This window comes from Anopheles ziemanni, chromosome 2, assembly GCF_943734765.1.
Source record: "Anopheles ziemanni chromosome 2, idAnoZiCoDA_A2_x.2, whole genome shotgun sequence".
Classification (NCBI taxonomy): Eukaryota; Metazoa; Arthropoda; class Insecta; order Diptera; family Culicidae; genus Anopheles; species Anopheles ziemanni.
In genome coordinates this window covers 77,041,909-77,063,510 of record NC_080705.1, presented here as the reverse complement: position 1 = coordinate 77,063,510, position 21,602 = coordinate 77,041,909, and the positions used below count along the sequence as shown (strand labels likewise).

Genomic DNA, 21,602 nt, shown 5'->3' with positions numbered 1-21,602 from the left:
AATTTGGATAAAATTGACTACCTTTCCATAATGTTGCCCAATATCTGCACCGTTTGATTGCTGCTCACCGTTGAGATCAATTCCTTCGCGTTGTTTGACACCGACACTCGCCCTTGGTTTGATTGTATTCCGCCCGTGCGATCATGCTTTCCGCCGGCGCCTTCTCACTCAGAACCGTACACCGTTGCGTGGGTCGTCGATCAAGAAGCATAAGAATCATTACCACCCTTCCGGAGTATTTCTATCTACACTGGGTAGTTCTTTCGTTCCAGCCAGGACGATACGCTGGCGCAGTTATTAGCAACGGTTGGCGAGGAACGCTCCAAGGACGGTGATCAAGAGAGTAATACTGAGACTAACGCCGGCGATCGTAGAAGCTCCGCTACCGCTGTAGTCATCCGGTTCCGGCCGTTCATCGGTGCCCGCTGTATGTTTGTGTTGTGGACGGTTCAAAGAGAACGACAAAAAAGATATGAAGAGGAACGTATGGTTAACACTGGTCGATTTGGGTAAATCTCCACGGGATGGTTCATTCACATCGAAAGCGAGAAGCTACGATTTCGCAAAGAAATAGAACGGTGTGGTTTTTAGCATAATCAGACAAAAATCAAGCTCAGCTGGACGCAGTTTCCTCCAATGCCTCACAACTTTGGCTCCCTTCTTCTCCGATTCCGATTGGTCCGCGAACTAATGGCGATCGTCTTCTAACAAACAAAGGATCACTATCGCTAATATAGCTCTGGTAAGGGATGAAGACAGTGATACACTCGACGCGATGAGTCGTTCAACTCCTCTTAAAACAGATCACAAACGTAATAAAATAGAACATATGAAATCGTTTCGAACGCACCGGCAAGCTTCTGACGAGCGTCAGATATGTGTGGACTATTTTTTTAGAATTACATTTTAGTACTAGGAATTGTTCTAAATCACTAAGATTGCGCCAACACACAGAGTCTCCATGCATGCCGCATGTCGCAAGGATGCCGAACGGTGTTTGTGTGTGTGTGTGTGTTGTGTATGCTGCTGAGCGGTTAACTGAAGGATTTTACACGGAGTGAGCACTTTGCACAGACGGCACTTAATTTCTTCTACAGAACTAAAACTGGCGGTTTTGGACGGTGGTAGAACACTTCCGCTTTGCTGTCGGATTGCGCGCGTGTGTTTGGCTTGCACATGACATTCCAGGCGCGTTCGTGGCTAGGATCTTCATGCTGGTGTGTGGATGTGAAGAGAAACAAGTCATTGATAGCACATCGTGTCCAAGATCCACGTCCCGTTTTTGGTTGGTATCCAACGGGGCGGGGGTTTAATGTTTGTATTTTTTTTTTATACCGGAGTTGCAACATAAGAGGAGCATATGTATTGGTTTTTCAAACAAAACATGTAAGAAAAAGAAGAGAAAATAAAATAAACAAAATGAATAAATCGAACGAATAAAACAAGGGTTCTCTAGTTATGCGCTAGTGCTTACTACTGTTGCATTCTCTCAAGCCCCACGGGATACGTGCATAACCAATTTTACTTTCTACATACGTGCAGACCGACGAATGTGCATGTGTAATACGACGACGGGATGCAAATCGGCCATCGTTGTGGTGCATTTTTTAAGCTGCGTGCGGTTTGAAGACCAATTCTGCTTTTACATTCCATTAGCATGCATTTTGGTCACCGTCGGATTCAGAATTTGTGCTCACCAAGAAAGCATCTATTTGAATAAATCTATTGCACTAGGATGTTTCAAGTTCTACTGGTGTATAACTACAATGTCAGCGTGCATTTACTCCAAATGGGGAGTATTTCAGAAATGGGATACTATTTTTAACCAGTGTGATTTTCGTGTCAAGCAGTGAAATAGGTTAATTCAGGTTAGGTTAAATTTTCGTTAGGATTATTTGTTATTCTATTAAAAGGAAATTACTTTCTGATTTAATACGTTTGGATTAAGTTTCATGGGTTTCATAGAGATCGCCATTCAGAGGCTTTCCATGGGACATGCACCATTAGATAGAAATTAGAGTTAGTATGAAGAATCAACCGGTTAGTTTGGCAAGTCGGTACGCTACCTTGCAAAATATTTGATTTTATTTGTGGTTAGTTACACCCTACCCCGCTAGCAGTTTAGTTCCTACGAAAGAAATTTGTGCACTGCGCCGTGACTGTGCCGGGTTGCCCGAATTCAAAGCGGCCTTCGAAAGCTAACTGCTACAGCAAACTACTTGTGCGATCGGGTGTGTGTGCGTTTTGAGGGTGACAAGCGGGCTCGATCGACTAATTCGATCGTCAATGTGACTATTTTTCCTCCGCGTCACGGGAGGTACTGCTACGTGCTTCGCTATGCTACAGTTATCACAGATTTGGCTCGGATAAAACACCGTCCACCTGCAGTTGCGGTGGCGGCGTTTGGCGATTTTGAATTTATTGAAATATTTTAAATTGTTTTTTTCGTTTCAATAAATCGCCCCTTTCGGGTGGTGAAACCGACCTGTTTTGCTGTAACATTTTGCGCAGAGGAAAGCGGTTTCCGCGAGCGGTAGGTTTGGTAGATGCAATCGCGAGTTTTAAGTTTGGTTTGTCTCAAATGACTGTGACGGCATTAGAGTCGGGCGACGGTGGGTAGGTGGCTAACATTCGCGTAACATGGAAGGCGTTGGTGGTAGGGCATTAGTGTGTGGAGGTGGTCTGGTTAGGACGGGTATCAACGAGCCCCGAATGGTTAGCAAAGTACGCAGACTCCTGGTTGAGTTGCACAGAATAAAGAGACAGTTGAGTGTTAGCGAACGGTTAGATGCTTCAAGATGCCACTAAATGCCGATTTAGAGTCAGAGATTGGTACTCGAACTGGTTAACAAACCGATCCATTATGAAGTCGACAGCCGGCGACACGGAGCTGTTGTATGCCGATTGATTAAAACCATCGATTTTACATGCTCCAGAGATGAAGTACAACAGGGAAGCCTTTTTCTACGATCTAATGACATCCACCGACCAGAATTTCCGATGTAGAGCAATGGGTGTTACTTATAGAAGAGTTATTACAGAGTAAGAGATCACGAACCTTGCGAGAGAGCTAGATAGAGGAACGTACAGCAGGCGATAGGCGAGATACGAGATAGAGCGGATGCAGTAGAAAGGAAACGGTTTCGGCCGTCAGTTAGACACCGATGCGACTGAGAGGTTGGTACATTTCGGTAGCTACAAGATAACGACAGAGTTACACAGAAGAACAGACATTAGGCAGGTGTGATGTTTCTGGCCACTCCAAAGTCGTGGGATGAGTGGACATTTGGGGGGGATTTTGGTTTTAGTAGAAAGATTGTTACAAGCAACAGACGAGACACGTTTTCACACTGTTAAAGAACATACACAGCATGGCAGAGAGAACTTTGAGCTCTATCCTATCACCAATTCAGGGTACGTTGCGACGTATTAGGTAATATTTTTCTCTATGACTATAGTCTCACGAATAGCACTGGACTTGGTGTGGGATGCAGAATATGGAAGGAAGACACGAAACACAGACAAACACACACAAACACAAAACAGTTGGACAAGGAAGAGGGAGTCCCAACCACCGCGGTGGCAGTTGGCCATGAAGCTTGGCTACTTGACATTCCACTCAGACCTCACGCTCAGACACGGTACGATGCGAACGAATAATTACAAAATGCTGCTGAAGAACGAACAACGATGGATGAAGGTAGGCTGAGCGATCGCGATCGTACGATGGATGGCGAGCGATGGACACACAGGGGAAGCTTAACTTTTTTGGAGGAAGTACCACTACTAAGACGGCTGGACGGATGGTCAGGAAGTGGTGAAAAACTCGATTCGGAAAAGATTCGGAAGAGGGTAGGGGACGGAGATCGGAAACTAACGCGAAAACGTGTACAGGGGGAAGAGGTCGGTTTCACTTACCGGCATCCAGAATCAAATTGGTGATATCGTCGGGATGTTCGTCGGATTTTTGCAATCGTACATTACCTAGCGTGTTGAAGGTCGACGGTGTGTTCTTACAGCCGTACCACCAGTGAGCCGTCGGACGTGGGAACGATGGATCGGACTGATCGACCTGCCGGAAGGGAAGGTGGAGAAGCGGTGAGCGGGCGACATTCATAGGCTTGAATTATGATTGCTCGTTCAGTGCTACCCTTTGCCGAACCGAAGCTGTCCGGGCAACCCTGAGTGTAACGATGGTCGGAGGTGCGTAGCTGCTTAGCGATTCCGGTGACGCGCTGGTAGCACTGACCATTGCGAACTAGCCGCCACCAGCGCCACTCAGGAGCCATTGGACAGTGTGGTTCCCGCTAGGTGAAGCAAGAATACCAAGTACCGGACGCTGGCTTACCGTGAACGTTCTATCGTTAAACCGATAGTACTTGTCATCCTTGAAGAAGTAGGTGTACCCGTTGGTGTACTGCAGGGCGGCATCGATGTTGTTCGGTACGCCCTCCCAGTTCGAGATTGGCTTCGGGTAGGTCGACTTGACCGGTGGCCGCTTCAGCGGATCGAAGCGCCAGAATTTGCTGCCCTTGTAGAAGTAGATCTTGCCGTTGCCACCCCACACCATCGCGGCATCGAGATGGTCCGGCACGCCGGTGAAACCCTCGCTGATTTCCTTCGGGTATTCGCCGTCCACCTGGCGGCCCTGGTACCGCCAGTACTTGGTCCCCTGGAAGAAGTACGTCTTGCCATTTTTGTACGTGAAGGCAGCATCAATGTTTCCTGTGAACGGGGTTCATCGGTTAGTAGGGTAGGTGTCGTGGTTTTGACCTATCCGACGTACCTGGCAGTCCTGGCCATCCTTCGGAGATTTTCTTCGGGTAGCCCTCGGCGACGGCATTCTCCGTCAGCTTGTAGTACTTATCGCCCTTGAAGGCGTACGTGCTACCGTCGGCAGTGTTGAAGACGGCATCGATTTTCGGGGACGTGCACAGCTCCGAGTCAAGCTCGGTTGGGGTTTTGGGTTTCGGTGAGCGAGTTGGCGTGAAGGTACCGCCACCGGTACCAGCACCACCATTTCCTCCGTTGCGTGTCTTCGGTCCGTACAGTGCTTGTATTCCCTGCGTCGCGGAGATCGGTATTCAGTTAAATATATTCGACGCTGCTCCACTTGATCATCACTTACCTGTATGTCGTCAGAGTCCAACCGGAAGACGGGATCGTACCCTCGGTAGAACGGTGCCATCAGGGCCGACCGCACATCGGAGTGGCTCAAGCCAAGCGAGTGTCCGAACTCGTGCGCCGCCACCTGGAACAGGTTCGTGCCTCGCGGTTTATCGATCGTCCACTGTTCCGCGTCGTCAAAGTGGGCATCGCCACCGTACACCGGGAAGTAGGCGTGGGCCAGGGTACCGCCCGGTCCATCGAACGGATCCCCATCACCGTGCTCGTTCTCCTCGAACCGGATGTCGATGTGCACCGCACCGGTCTTCCGCGGCGTGAAGCGCAGATCGGTATACTCACTCCAGACACTGAACGCCTTCGCGATCTCCTTGTCCACGGCCAGCCGGTCCAGCCGGCGCGGGTACTTGGATATCCGGTAGGTCAGGTCCTTCACCTTCCAGCGGCTTCCCTGCAGTGCGTACCGCTTCGACCGGGTGTCCGAGCCGAAGCCGACCTTATCCTTCACGCCGCACCGTGGCAGTGACATCAGCTCCATCGTTTCCCCGTCCAGCTCGCCGGTCACGTTCAGTCCCGCGAAGCTCTGGAACTCCATGATGGCCTTCTCCCAGGTGTCCTGATCTAGCAGGTTCCCGCTCGTCGGGTTTCGGTACTTTGGACTGAGGTAGCCAAACTGTGAGAGGTAAAGCTGTGGATGGGAAGAAAATAAGAGAAAAACTATGAGAATCCAAACGACACTAGCGAATAGGTGAGGCTACCGACAGGAAATGCATAGGAGCAGCCCAAGAACACAACCATCCAACAGATGCTCCCCATCGTAACTGGCCGTGCCAATGTCAGTGCGGCAGAAGATGATAAGCTTTAAGAACAACAATCACGTGGCAAACCCTCTTTTAACACCACCAGCACCTCGTACTCTTCCTCATCGGCGACGGTTTGCAAACAAACAAACCCGACCGGTCAGGTCATTATTCTCCACCGACGGCGCGTGATTAGCGATTCTATGCAGGCGCCTCCACCACTGCAAATGCATCGCGAAGGTGGTTGAGCATGAAATTCGCAAGAAATATAAGTCGAATCCCTGCGCCAAACGTGCACGTTGCTTGTGCGCGCCGGTGGAAGATGAGACCTGTCCGAAATGCAGCCACGACTCGCCAGGTAATCTGATCGGCCGTCAATTAATATTTATGATACAACAACAACATTCGTTCCGGAGACTTCATCTTTGCTTAATCGTTTGGGGATAATAAACCTACCGCAACGGAAAAGGGAAGAACCATATTTCATAGCGCACTCGTGCTACCCTGAGAATATCAGGATAGGAAGGCTAGGCGTGTAAGAACTAGCTCCAATCAGTCAAGCTCAGCATGTTAATGGGGGCTGGATGAATACATAACTTCCGTCCAAAAGGACACTGGCCTGGTTCGCAAAACTGAACGGAAAAAGTTCGCAACCTCTAACTCGAACGGTCGAACGTCAAATCAATATTCGCATACAATTTGTCAGCTGTCAGCTGTGTGCGGTGTCCCTTGAAGGTGGCGCAACCTAACATCCGCGATTCCCACTGGGGATGATAATGAACCTCAACTCCAACGCGGCCGGGATGAGTTTCGCTTCGCATTAGAACATCTCTCTTGCACCTTGCGAAGCGTGACACTGGAGACCCGCAGATGTAATTGCTTGTAATAACAATTTAAACATTGAGAGAACGTTCCTGATCGGTTATGTGACTGGGGGATTAATATCGGCGCGTGTTGCTTCGTTCGGGCATGGAGAACATTCCAAGGAGGTTGGTGCTGGAGAGTAGTGGAAGCGACATAAGCGTGTCCCGCCGGCAACAACGATGAGTAAGAATGGTATTTGTTTACGTTATCTTTCGCGCTAGCTGTACGAGCACTTAAACAATGGCCAATGAGACATCGTTCTTGAATGATCTATGATGCACCGGGTATACATTTTAATGTTATCTTTTGGAGCTGTTTTAAATATTTTGTATTTATACAAATTGCAGAAGATCCATACTCGCGTCAGTCATGTTCCAGGAGTTTACGCATCGAATTCATCAACATTAAGCATCTTTATGTAACTTCCCCTGTTTCTATGAAATGATTGTATGGAAAACTATTCTCAACGAAGCCATACCATCCTGATAAGATTCAAAATCAACAAGAAAATTGTTTTCCCATGTGTTACAAAACAATAGCAACCCTGGTATGAAAACAATAATTTCATTTACAAAACAAACTCCACTATACAAATCGCTAGACTCAAGATTGTAGTAGCCGGAAATTGTAATTCTATTTTGCATTCGGTTCAAAGTTCAACGGAAATTCTGCACGGTTGCGGGTGGGAATTTCTAAACCGGTAATCTATGACCCTTTTGCTACCGAAGCTATTTCTGTGTTTCGTCCACTTGTAGCATGTTTGCCCTTTCCTTTCTACGCTAACCTTATCCCGGGACGATGACTCCTACTCCGTTGGAGGTAGGAGTGGTAGCCGGGAGAGGAGAATGTATGTAAAAGGGACGTACTGACCGGGGAACTATGGGCCACTAGTCTTCGCGAGATAAGACCGCCGGGTCATCAAAGAGCGGATTGGAGTACTTGAAGGAATTTCTAAAGGGCAAAGGACGATTAAGAAGCATTACACATAAGGGTATAATTTCGTAGGCCACTGAGTCGCAGCCGGTGCTGCATAAATCAATAGCAATTGTATCAAATGTTAATTAAAACCATCCCCAGCTCCACGCTCGAAAGGGCTTCTGCGGTTAGGGTTCGGTGAGGGAGCTTTTATCTTCCGGTTTTATGCACTTGTTTCATAGGAGATGATGTAAGATACCATCATCGATTAGAAATTGGCCGCCTTGGGGGCTGACGGCCGGTGCAAGGTCGAACCGTTTGCAACAGGCCGAACCAGGTAGCAATTTGCAGCCCGCAGGTTTCCATGTGGCCGGGGCGCTAGTGGGCTAATTTGTGAGTGGAAGTCATAAATTGTTCCCTCCCGCAGGAGCGTCATCATGCCGCGCGGTCACGATCCAGACGCCCCCGAGGAGCGATATGCCACTCGAAAATGCCGCCGGCCAATATTTGTGGCCTCCATTCCGATTATCAAGTGTTTGCGGGGTTTGCTTTTTCTTGACAGAAGGAGAATGGCGCCCGGTGGCTATCAACCCGCGAGTGTGTTTGCAACTGCATACCACAATTAATGCATCTGTCACCCATAGCTCACAACGCAACGTCGAACAGCTTCTTTACTCCGTTCCCGAAAAAAGGACAAAGTCCAGCGCGTGCAGTAACGGTTGTTTCATCCACTTTGTTATTTACCTGTCGAAGTATGGAGCAACAACAATACCGTTTCGAGCGGACGACACAAGGAAGCACCTGCACTTGGAACGCATCCTCATCGACGAGCAATCAAAACACGTCGAATTCCGCCATATTGAAACGTCAGGTGCCATGAATTCCAGCAATCTGACAAAGCGACTCGTACGATGTTTTTACGGCCATAAGATGAAAGATAAAACCGCAACAAATTCTCAACAGCACAGGAAGCTAAATGAGGTGTCCTCGGCATCGGTGTGACGATAACAAATGTTTACAGTGTGTCCAGTGTCCAAGAAATGTTTACATCGTACATCAACCTCATTGTGGTGCTGTACTTTGGAAGGAATATTAAACCTGCGCTATGCACTTGGTGAACATTGTGGTTTATTTGTTGCAAGAACTCTTCATTGGTAAGCGAAATGAAATTGGCTTTGGTTTTTGTTCAATAATTACCCTTTCTTTTCATAGATATTGTTATTGTTATGATTTGTTTTATTAGCCTGCAACTTTTTCCATTTCATAATATTCTTTATTTTCGTTTTACAAGATTCGCCAATCTTTTTCCTCAGTGATTCTGATGATTTCGTTTGCCGTTAACTTGCTGTTGGTTTTCCTACGCTTTTACTAACATTGATTTGATTCCAAGGATGGAATTTGGTTCAAAAACCTCGGATTACGGTATTTCATAAATAAAATACCGGATTTCAAATAAGCATCCCTATGAAAATTTTCTTTGCCATTTTGTTCGACTAATAAATAAATGATAAGACTCATTTGCAAATCCGTTCAATTTGAAGATGAAAAGTGCAAAAGATATGACAGAAATAAGCGGTTTGGCAGTCCATTAGCAGGGTCAGCCGGTATCCTACCACCCCAGGGCAGTAGTAGACCGTTTTAAAATTGGTAAAACGACCACGAATTGCAGTGCTTCTAAACACCCCCGCACACACACACACACTGCAAAAACCAGTAAGAACGAGAGAGAGAGAGAGAAAGAGAAACGCATCATTTGTAATCAATAAACACATCAACGCGGAAGGTTAATCGCATCCCAGGCGTGTCCGGGCGGTCCAAACTTCCGCAACAAGCCGCGTGCGCCGACGGGCCGTGCTGTTGTTGCAAGCAAATCGCGGGTTTGCCATCCCACCACCTCCACCAATACCACCGCCGTCACACAACAATGTCCGCACCCCCTCTGTAAAAGGTGGTGGGATCGATCGACTTGGGCGCGGGAGGAGGCAAGGCAGCACCGGTGTGTGTGCATGAATAGTAAATCAAAGCTCATATCCAACGGAGGGATGGAAAGGGGTTGGGCCCCGCAGCAGGGTGAGGTTGGCAATGAAAAATCATAAACCCAACACTACCTCCCTCGCCGGCGGCTTCCGACTCGCGATTCCCATCAACTTCCACCAACTTCCGACCGGAGTGGAGAGGAAAAGCGGCCAGCTTATACTGCCAAGGGAACGATGAGGGTGGGAGGTGGGCCGTTCATGCGCATGAGTCGCCAAAAGAGACCCTCCATGAGGGGAGGACGGGGAACTAGGCTTCCCTGTGCAAATAAAGAACCTCGACAATGCCATCGAACCTATGCTCTAGCGCCATTCCATGCCGAGTGTCGCTACTTCCAAAGGGGTGACATTTTTTATTCGTGCGTGTGTGTGTGTGTGTGTGCTTAGACGGTGGTCGGTCGAGGCCGGCTGTGTGTCGCGATGACTATGTCCAAGTTCGGCCCCACAGCCACAGCTGGACCCGGCAGGTCCTTGTACCCTGGGAAACCTCACCCGGCGTGGTCGGTGGTGAATGTCGTGAGAGACGCCTCTTGTGGGGTGGGCTTTTTGTCCCCCACCCCTCCCTTTTGTGTCCATCTAAAACAAAGCACCAGAAGTTGAGCCCTCTGTTCGCGGGCCCGACGAGGTTGAGAGGTCGCGGAAATCTAGGTGACGGCGGAGTTCATTCAACTTCGCGCCATCGCGACTCACGTGGTTTTGCGGCGAACCTCCGTTCCCGAGCTTCTCCATCGATTAATTGACGACGCGTCGAGCGAGGTTGAGGCATGCCGTGGCGTCAGGTGTGTTCGAGCGCCGATGTACCAATGCCATGAGCATGAGTGTGAGTGGTCCGAGCTTCCAGTGGCGCTTCCGGTGCGATACACCGATTAATCTTCTACCGGCTAATGGCCCGACTTGGAGGGGACCACCGATAAGGGTTGACGGAAGAGTAGATTATGGTTGTGCTTTCGCGAAGGAGAAATTCTTCTCTGCTTATGCAAAGACAAGGCCGAAGGGCAACAGCACGAAATAATCATAAGGTTATTTCTCCCACGGAATGTCTATGGATTATTTATTGGATCAAACTTTAAGAAAAATATAATTTCAATATAGATAACCATAGTCAACATTATCACACTTTTGCATGTACAACACCACCTTTGTATAACATCATCCCAGCGGTTCTGACCAGTTTTGTTAAAACGCGATTTGTCCATTCAATAATTGTATATGATATTGTTTGCAATGATGATTATCATTGTTTGATTCATATACAAATACTGCTCCTATCACTTATCATCCTCTTCGGTTTATTTAGACTTTGTAAATTTATTTATTTATTTATTTATTTATTTTTCAGAAAGAACGGCAAATTCAATCAAACGAATCAATTTCCAATGAGCAATTAATTCACCTTCTTGGAAATGTTTTGATTTTTAACTTGTTTGGTAAATATTGCGCATGTTCTGCTAAACAAAGTAGTTATTCTATAAAAAAGGGTAAACCCCGTCGGGTAAGATGCATTTCAACTGATGGGAATACAAACGTTCATCCAAAAATTTGCTGTAGAACTAATTTCCGTGTATAACACCATCCCTCTTTTTCGAAGTGATGATATGTGTTATTCTCAGCCTTTTAACCTTCAAGTTGTTCAAAGTTTTTTATGAAAGGTAGCAGGGATTGGTGATTATGAGATGTTAGGTATTTTCTTAGTTTTTCATATTTCTTTTAGTGTTTGTAAAACATGGATTAAATCAATTCGATTAAACATAAGGGAAACTTATGTTAAGGAAACAAGAATGTGTTACCTCAACCAGACTCCCTCTTCTTAAAACTTCTCTTCCGTAAAGTCTTCTAACCCCTTCTACGTCGTTATGTTCTGGGTGGTATGAGGCATCCCCTTCCCACCACCAGCTCCGTCGTTCGCGTTCGTGATGATGCTGATGATCACAGAAAGATTGCCCACGATGATCCCTCACTCTGCAAAGCGGGTGTTCGAGGGTGGATGATGGGATGGTAGATGCTGCCCGATAGCTTATTATTTACAACTACCACTTGCAACTCGCGTCATCGCGGTAGCAGCTGGTCGGTGGTGGGGTCTACAATGAGCTTCACTTAATCGCAAAGTGTGCGAGACGCGAAAGAAAAAAAAAAGAAAACAACACTCGAGCAGACAAACATGTGGAGTCATCTGAGCACAATGTGCTTGGCGGTTCTGAAGGTTTCCGATCGAGTTCTGCTATCGCACGAGGAAGTTCCGAACCCGATCGATGATGATCCCGCGGGTCTCGTCGGCAGCTTATGGCTTCGAGAGCGCTCTGGAGCGTGCGTCAGAGAAAAACGTAGAAGCTGTGGGGCCATTCCTACACGAGCCAACGTTTTTCCAATTGAAACTCGGTGCGGGTGAGGAGTCAAAAAGTGGGGCACAAATGTCACCATATCTGGCAAAAGATCTGGGAGTCGTCGCCAGCTCAACGGGGAACGTGTGGAAAGCGCACTCTTTTTCGAAAACTACTGAGTGGTCATCCCGTCGTTCTGGAGACCTTGAGGTGGCCTCCTGTAACTATTTAATAGAAAACAAACGATAGCGCAAAAGCATGCAGCTCGGCAAACGATAGTACAATCATTTCCACACCCAAGCAGCGTTCGGGTTCTCGCTTATCAGTTGAGGTTCAGGTTTTATCAACATACCGATGACGAAACGAGACGTCAACCTTCACCGGCCCTTCTGGGGTGGAGTAAAGCAGTGTCTCTTGGGGCCCTTATCTCCCGAACCGCGCACCGAGCAGATATCGATAGTGTTGGGCGAAGTTTCTGTACTCCACAGTGAGGCAGGTTGGTCGGCAAATGACAACGCAATGTCGCATGCGCTCCCTTGCATCCTGAGGTAGGGTTAGTTTTCCTGTATGACTAATCGAAACGCTTCTTTGTTTGGCTTCGCGAACTCGAAGGCTCGTTCCGAGAAAGGGCAAAAAGGTTTTACAGGAAGTATCTCTCCCGGGGCCCCGGGCAGGTGATGATCGTAAAGTGAACGATTTGTCCACGGTATTGTAATCCATGTGCAAACGCCAGCGTATCGGTTACGACGCTGATTAGCGATCGATCAACACTCTGCAATGGAGTCGCGCTCCGGAAGAACATTCCTCTACGATCAATTAATTATATAACAAATCGTCGCATCGCCAACTCCGAGTCCTCACGGAGCGGATTCGCTGTTGACCTTTCCCGATCGGCGGTGTACCTCACGGAAGATAACATTCCCACTGGCGCGATCCGTTTGTGGCACCTGTTAATGGGCATTTATCTCCCTGGCGCACATCATTTGCGTCCGATCGGCCATGTTTACCACGCTTGGCCTCCTTTGTTGTTTTTGTACCGTCCCCGTAATGGTCACGGCGTGCCAAGTCACTCACCAACCGACCCCCGGAGGAGGAACTCCAACTCTAGGTTGAGGCGGCAATTCATTAGGCGTTAATTGAACGGACAAGTTAAAGATCAAACCCATAAACACGCTGCGCTGAACTTTTTTGCGCCAGATGTGACCGGCGTAAGGGGTTGCTGCGTTCTTTTAACCCTCTACGCTCCCCCATGCTTGCGTCCCTCGGTGCAGCCACGTGTTTGTGGAAGGTGTTGTGCCCTTCTCACCCTCTCACCGCAAGTGAAGACACCGGGCTCCACGGGAGAACGTGATGCTGCATCGGAGTATTGTCGAAGATTCGGTTTGAGAAACACTTCCACGAATTCTGATTCATCGACCCCGGACTCGCTTGGGGATGACACATACGGTACGTGCGTGGGTTGATCTTCCGGAGTGACAAGCATGAATGGCCGTTGTCTGTACGCTTTCGATTGCCATACAAACTTTCCAGTTCCGAGCAACCAGCTGGTTGTGCGGAACTTAATACTTTTCTAATTTCAACTGATGATTCACCAAATGTATGGAATTGTAGAATAGCTTTCAAAGAAGTAATAAGTTGTAAATAAGATGTTTCAAAATATAGAATTAAAAACACACTATCTGGACAAGGGAAGTATCAGAAAATGAAGCATTACTTCTTAAAACCCCAATCATAAAAGTGCAAACCTTTCAATGGAGACAAAGGCTTAGACATTTAAATTAATTCTTTAATAAAAATCTTTGTACAGCATCCAGGATCTCACTAACCAAAACTGAGAATGCGCTTTTTCATAACATCAAATTATCCAAACCAATGTAAAAAAGCTTCATCATTTCAGATTAATTCTCCAAACCAAATAAAAAAGACGAGCATTATTTCAATTGTATTAATCACGTTGTTTGAGCCGAAAGCAAAAACAGATAAATTCCTGCACGATCCATCCAATTTGTTGCGATGAGAATCGATTGCGCTTCGCGATGTACCTAAAGCAAAAAGGTGCCCTACGCTTCGTCAAATTAAGCCGTAAAGGACGACAAAAACGGGTTCTGCCAAATCTCGAACTCCGAGCGAACAAGTCGTGATCTGATATTGGAAAAAATAAACGACAACAAATCGATGATTCCCTATGGCGCACCGGGCGAGCTATTAGTAATGCTGGCTTCTAGGAATGCCCGGTCCACTTGTGCCGCCATCGCGACCGTGAGGCGATTAACGGTCCGCGTGGAGAGTCACGCCTGGACGACGGGGTTTGCTGCGTGCTGTGTGTTTGGAGAACGCTTTATCTTTCGCACACTCGTGTCTCGCTCCAACCTGAAACCCGGTGAGTCATTCGGAGGGAGGCGAAGATGCCGCGAACGCGACTACCCCATGAAAACCGGGCGCTCGGCGATGACGTCAGACGTGGTGGATTTTTGGGGGAAAGTTGAGGGCTGTCGGTGGCGAGAGGCGATTAACCAGTTTAATCAATTCATCAAACATGTTTTGGTACTGCGCAGAGGCTCGTGATAGGGAAGGAGCTCGTGCAACAAAAGAATCTTTTGAAATGTGAAGCAACGACGATATGTTTTGGGCTTTTCCATGCGTTCGAAATATTTACCGTCCTACACACAGGACGACCGCCCGGACGTTTGACGTGCTTGTTTGAGGCACACGATTTACATACGCAAACCGGTGAACGTTGTTCATTTGTGGTTTGGGGAAATTACCCCTTCCAAAACAAAGCAAAAAAGAAAGGAAATATGAAAAAGAAATCCTACCACCAAGTCACGCAACATTCGGGCGACTCGTGGCTGTTATTACTGTCCTTTGGAAACCGGGGAACCTTCGTGTCGCAGCCGGGAATACAGCAAAGGCCGCCGGCGAAGGTCGATACCGTGCGCGGTCATGAACGAACGGTGCACGGATAAACCACGATGGGACGGATTCCCGATTAACCGAAAAGGTGGACGCTTGCTTCTGTTTTTCCTAGCCGAAAAAAAAACGGGACGAATGGAAAACTACTTTTCATTAACAGCACTATCCCCAAAAAAGGGGGGTGTCACACACACACACCGACCGTTGGATGGGAAGAGCGTTGACCTAGGACTCGCTTTGGGTCTATAAATTCCAAGTACGAACGAAAGGACACGAAGGAGAAACACACTAAAGCCCATCGAACGAGGTTAACAGTCTTGGGCCGCGGTCGCCGAGGAACATCGTGTGTGTGTTTCCTTCTTTTCCTCGAGTCACGATTTACAAACACCAAACAGTGACATTCGCCCGAAAGGACGAACCATTTCGGACGGGGTGTAGTAGCGAGCGTCGAAAAATCGATTCCCAAACGAAAGTTCAACTGGAACCGGTACGAACCACGAAGCCAACGTTTCGCTAGACGTTGCGTTCCGTCGGAATCGAAGTCGGTAAAGTCGACCTCACGGGCAACGGGCTTTTCCTTGGAACCGGGTGTTAATTTATCGTGCACGGACAGCGGGATGGCTTTTCGCGCAGGAAAGCCAACTTTGCACGACCGTTGCGATTTATAGGCATTATGAATGGCGAACTCCCGGTTGGGATTCTGGTTGGGAGTGGAAAGTATTTTTAAAACTCCCTGAAATGGCACGTCAAACTGCTAAATTTAAACCGGCTGTTAATAGGCTCTTTTATTCTATTTATTGTTGGGCTCGGTGTAACGTTTGACATAACGGCCAGTTCATGCTCTTTTTGCTTGAGTTGTGCCTTCTCTCATGGAAGTTATGATGACCTGACAATTCTATTTTAAGTAAGCAGGCTCCAAATGGTTTCAATATCAACTGACATGAAGTCCCAAATAGTTTCTCGCCTTCAAATTCTCCATTCGATCTTGAGATTGAATTTTCCTTCTCAAATCGGGAATCGTTTAAACTTTAACCCTGGACAAAACAAGTTACAACTTCAAAGTCTTGGCAATCGAATCTCTCCCCCACGAACTATTTTCATACACGCAAGGACCGTAAAAATAGCGACCGGACAGAAATGGTCCCCGCAAAGAACGTCCACCCCGTCCTCGGGCATTGCTTCCATTAGTATGCTTACGGTGCATGCTGACATTTCCTCGAACCTGCGAATTCTTTTCGCCAAACCGGGAGCCTGCTCCATGCATTTCCCGCGAAGGCACAAGCAAACAAAACCCGGCTACAAAAGTGGAGAAAGTGTCATTGAAGTTTTCTGAGCCTTCGAGGCCGCCCCGGCACACTCGGTTTACCGGCTGGGCGGGGGGGAAAAGCGCTGGCTGCACGACACGACCGGCCCTGCATATTAAGGCTAAGGATGCGCCATCGATCAAAAGGTGTCCTTTTCAATAAAGTGGAATGTGATTGCTGAAGGTAGGGACGAGATTTACTGGCCACGGTGCGGTTTGCAGTGATTGCAGAAATGAGAAAACAATTCGCGAGGGAGAGGAGGGGAGACTGGGGGCGCAGGGTTGACCTGCACGACGCAGTACGTGACATAAATTATTAGACAAAAAAAACAAGAAAAGGACAAATTGCACATGAATTTATGACCGACGTGGCGCACTCGAAACTGACGGGTTGGCCATCGGCGCAAAAAACCTTTGGTTGGTTTCTATTTATTTCTCTACCTTTTCGTCTCATCTTGTGTGTTTTCCGTAAGCCAAAGGGTGGTTCATTGTTACAACCTGGGGAGGGGTTACCTCGCTATTCTTACCTCTCTCTGCCCTCGCTAAGCTTCGCCTCATCTTACCCTCTTTGACCAGCCGTTTATGCATCACGGTTGCTTCAAATGGTTCTTGAAGACTAATTTTATTGCCATTCGCATTGAAATGCGGTGCTTTTCCATAAGGCACTTAGCCATAAGCGCGCGGTTCGTTATTCCGCTTGCGTGGTACGGGAAGTAATTGCAAAGTAATATCACACGGCGTCAGCGAGACATTGAACATGTTTCAGCTGACCTTTCAGCTTCACCTCATAAATAGGAGAAAAGTTTTATAGTTCCAATAAAAAACAATTGCTTTGTATTTGTATATTACTTATTAAGTTATTCAACTAGTTTTCCATATGGATGATGAAAAGTTATCGCATTTCCGGTCGTTCTATGAGTTAATTATCACCCATCGTCACACACGATCGAACACAAATATTGTCAGTCAAATGTCAATATCAAACACCGATAGGAAAGTTATCGAAAGGTGGTAAAAGAGAACGTAACCGTTGATGTCTCGAAAGAATACTGAATTAGTACACTTTTCGGCTCTATTAACCCCTACTCAGCAGGCTGCTTTATGTGTCAGGTTCAAGCAAACAACATCGATAAACTACACCCGGTGGGATTTTCGTGACGATTACCGAAAAGAAGAACGTGCTTGTTTTCGAGGGTCGTGTTTAGGGGTCATTAAAAGCACATTACGTGACGGATCGGATGTACGAGGCAAGCAGGGGAGCGGCAACTCCCTTGCAGTCATCGACAAACGTCGTCCCATGTCATCTGACGTTAGCGTTTGTCACTTCCGATCATGGTGATGTACTATTCCTTCTTCGCGATTTTTGTTTTTTTGCGAGTTGATAAGAAACTAGTTTTCGCAGACCCTTGACCTTGACGCGCGCGCATCGAGGGAGCGGTGGAAGGAGGCCAACTCGGTTGCCTTTCGCAGCCAGCGTTACACAATGTTCCGCCGCGAGGTGGCCTTAGAAAACCGGCTACGGATCTGGTCTGGGCTTCGAACGCGGAGAGTTTAGAATGGAGTTCTCGAGCGAAACCTACGCCAAGTCTCGTAGCCCCAAACACACACTCACACACACGCGTTTTATGTCACCCTGTGGTCGACGTTATCGGAGAGAAGGCCCTCTTCCTCCACCTCGACGGTTGGGTAAGGAATTTAAATGAATTCCCTCCAGGTCTCTTGGTCCAAGTCTGGTGGAGGTGAATTGAGCTTAATTAATTCGGACTTTACGGGCAACAATCTTGGCTCCCCTTTCGCTGCCGTCACGATGTCCATCCGGTGCATCGCATTTCGGGTGGCAATTGTGTCTGATTGCAGCGTCGCTCTCATTACTTGCTCGTTTGCTTCAATTATCTTCCCGCCCGCCATCTTGCATTTGCATCCCACTCGAGCGGGACGTTTCGGGAGGTTCCGGATCAGAGCCTGGAGAGTGGTGTTTTGACTTACCTCAGCCTGTGGGGTGGTCGAGACGGGTGATGCGCTGGTGCCGTACGCACTGACCGCCACCAGTGCAACCGCTATCGCGAACATCCAGTCTGTTCGATTTCGTAGCATCGTCGCGGGAGGGTTTTGATGCGAGCGTGGGTGAACTTTCCGAAACGTATGCTGTGTGGTTCCGTGGCGTCCGTTGGGCAGCTTGTGGCCAGCTCTAGCAGTGTGACGGTAATCTCGACAATCAGCTACAACCTTAGACCGGCATTTAGATTCTGAAACGATAAGATAGGGGAGAGCGTTTCGTGAAACAGGTCCCATGCGTATAAAAATAAGAAGGGTGTGTTCGTGATTCATTCCAACGTTAAAACGAGATAAATAAAACCATCCGGGTATTGCAGTCCGCGCATTGAACCTTTTATGATTCTATTTTGATCAGCAAACCGGATCACTTGAACTGACCGAAGAAACTCCGATACAACCTCGTTTTATGCACTCCGTTCGAACGAGCGGAAATTGAAAGAGAAGACTAGCGAAAATACATATATGAAAAAAAGAATCCCACACCACATGCACCAGATGTACATTACAAATGCAAGGTAAACCTCATCCACATACCACATGGCTGTTGCGGAAGGTTCTAAACAACTTCCCCCGCCCCCTGCCACCCTTCGGTTCATGTCGGTCGGATGGTGGACAACAAAATTGGAATATTTAAGTTACACGGTGCAAAAAACGACACAAATTTGAGCCGGCCTCACTGTGCCCAGGCGAGGTTCTCGTGACGCCACCCGAACCCGAAGGCCATCCGCAGTTCTACATTTTCCAACCCCTCCCGCTTCGTTCCACTGCCCCCGAGCTCCCTCGAAGCATTTGGGGGATTTTAAAGCGCACTGAAAACGGGAGCACTTTGCACGACGTTTAATAACTGTCCGTTGATGGAGTTTATTTGTGCCGCACGCAGAGCGTCGTTTACAAGAAAATTGTTGGAAAATTTCCGATCCCGATTACAGCCCATTTCCGGCACAATGGGGGATGGCAGCAGCGTGCGTGGTGATGATCTGGTTGGGAAAACACACACGGCGTAGACATGTTTGTTGTTTGGGATAATCTGACCACTTGTTTGTTTCAATCGTTCCACGCGCTGGCATTTTGTGTGTGTGTGTGTTGGGTTTTCTTTTATCAGGTTAAATATATCAACCTCCACACGCACCGGACTGTGACCAGCCGGTCGGTCAAGGGTTTTTCTAATCGCCCCCATGCGCAACATTGTCCGGAAGTTGACATCGACATTCACCGTTGGCAGTGAAGTCACGATCCCTGATAAAGATCCCACAACTGTCCCATCCCAGTGGTTGTATCAGTGACGCATAGTTTTTTCTCGCTTTGATTTTCGGGGGAAATCCACGGATATGGAACGTTCTGCCCGTTGAAACGAGTTACCAGTCTAACCAATTTCTGTACAATTAATGAGCTACATAGAGTGCATCCAATAGTATCACCAAGTGGCTCGAGCACAAAACTCCCTCATGGAAAAAGGCTGCCACTACTATCTTATCGGTAGACCAGATAGACACACACACATACCCACATGCAGAAGATATAAGATCGCGTGGAATGTGCGGAGTGGCTTTGGGCCAACAATGGAATGGACCTGACAAGTGTGACTCTACGACTTGCGAAATTGGGAAGCCTCACCCATACGAGAATAGCTCGTTCGCCTATCTAATCTCGCTATCCTCGGGCTCGACGAGCTGGAGGCATTTGGTAACGTGTGTACGAGCAAACAGTTGTGACAATTTTAGAAGCGTATGGAGAAATAGCTTTCATTGGTTAGGCTTACCATGTAAAGAGTCGATTAAAAGGGGTTGAGAAGAAGGTAAAATAGGTACTAAATATTATATTGCCAGGTATAGGATTAGAAGGGTCTAAAATTAAATTTCTAAATATGCCTCTTATTACGGTACGTTAATTACAGGCTAACCTATGGCAATAACTACTTTATTTAGGAAGAATAACAAGCTAAATTGTATTGATAACAACTGTAGTATTCCCAACAGTCCTTTTTGTAACTTGTGTGGTAAAAGCATTCAACTTTTCTTTATTGCTTACACACGACACCTAATTTGAATTCCTCGCGGGTGCACAAACTCGAGAAAAATGCACTCATAAATGTGATTGACTGTTGGAAAAACGTTCAGACACATTTGTCACTCCCTCGGGGTAGCTACTACCGGTCGGACCGTCATATTGCTTCATTTTGGCATACGGGTAAACCAGAAGAAAGAAAGAAACCGAAGCTGGATGGAAGGAAGGAAGGAAGGCGACTCCCCAACCGGTCGATACCCGTAATGAGTTTATTTGCATAACGCACTTCAGTCCGCACAGATCGCGATCTTCGGTAGTGGTATTTATGCAAGAAAAAAAAGAAAAACATCGCCGGAGACAAAGAATCAACAATTAGCCGCCGTCAATAAACAAAAGTTCTAGGGCAGGGGGCGAAGAAGCGTTCAGCTGGCGGCACATTATTCACCAACCTGAAGTCTCGCTGTATCGAAGATGATCGATCGAAAAAAAAAAGAACTAAGTATAAAGACGTTCGGTTCGATCGGCGTTGGGAGAATAAATTATTTTGCTAATACTGTGTAAAAATTATCTTCACGTCCCGACGGCGGGTGCGTACGTTACACCGCGGCCATTTGCGTCGGGCGCTGACGTTTGGAGGTCAGCATGCGGAACACTACAGGTGTGTGTGTGTGTGTGGGTGTGCGTTTGTGCGTAATGCTGAACTCTTCAAACTATCTTCGGATCTTCCCGAGCCCTTTCGGTTGTTGGGTTCAGTTGGTTCGAAGGTCGAACGTTTCGCTTCGAATTATCTGCAAAAGGACTCCCGAGGCGTCGGCATTGGAGGGCAATTGGACGTGGTGCGAATTCTATTTCCCAATTCCGAGCGCGCGCCCATGTCTGGGATGTGCGTCAAACGATGTCCAAAATGGGGATCGACCAAAATCCGACAACTTCAAAGTTGTGCGGTACGGCCGCAAACCTCGAGAGAGCATCGGCCGACCTGGGACCATGAGGTGCACATGCCCATATGATACGAGGCAGTATTCCGGTCATGCCCGCACTATGCGATGTAGGGGACCATATTTGGGGTATCATTAACTTAAAAATTGGTACCTCTCAAAAAGTGGATTCTAGGAAGTATTGATCCCTCTTTACGATTCCGTTGGAGGAGGTTTTTACCCTTCTCTAATGACGACAAGGACAACCGGGAGGGTATTAGAAACGAAAGATTAGTATTTTTGGAACTCTTATATCAGGACTTCAAGCTGTTGCTTCTTTGTGCAGTATGTTGATA

At 47.5% G+C, this 21,602-nt stretch overlaps 1 protein-coding gene across 1 annotated transcript; it reads right to left on the bottom strand.

The window, feature by feature from the left end:
• Nucleotides 1–283: 283 nt before the first annotated feature.
• LOC131282852 (matrix metalloproteinase-14) lies at nucleotides 284–18,364 on the bottom strand. The gene is made up of 6 exons (XM_058312395.1): nucleotides 18,257–18,364; nucleotides 5,129–5,812; nucleotides 4,787–5,063; nucleotides 4,349–4,725; nucleotides 3,919–4,072; nucleotides 284–425 (listed from the first exon to the last, which is right to left on the bottom strand). The coding sequence occupies exons 1-6, from the start codon at nucleotides 18,362–18,364 to the stop codon at nucleotides 298–300; spliced, it is 1,728 nt and encodes a 575-aa protein (XP_058168378.1). The 3' UTR covers nucleotides 284–297.
• Nucleotides 18,365–21,602: the final 3,238 nt, after the last annotated feature.

Coding starts and splice junctions, on each gene's coding strand:
- LOC131282852 (XM_058312395.1), bottom strand. CDS start 18,364: ATGCTACGAAATCGAACAGACTGGATGTTCGCGATAGCGGTTGCACTG. Junction 5,064..5,128: donor TGGACTCTGACGACATACAG/GTAAGTGATGAT, acceptor TCCGCGACGCAG/GGAATACAAGCACTGTACGG. Junction 4,073..4,348: donor TTAACGATAGAACGTTCACG/GTAAGCCAGCGT, acceptor CCCTTCCGGCAG/GTCGATCAGTCCGATCCATC.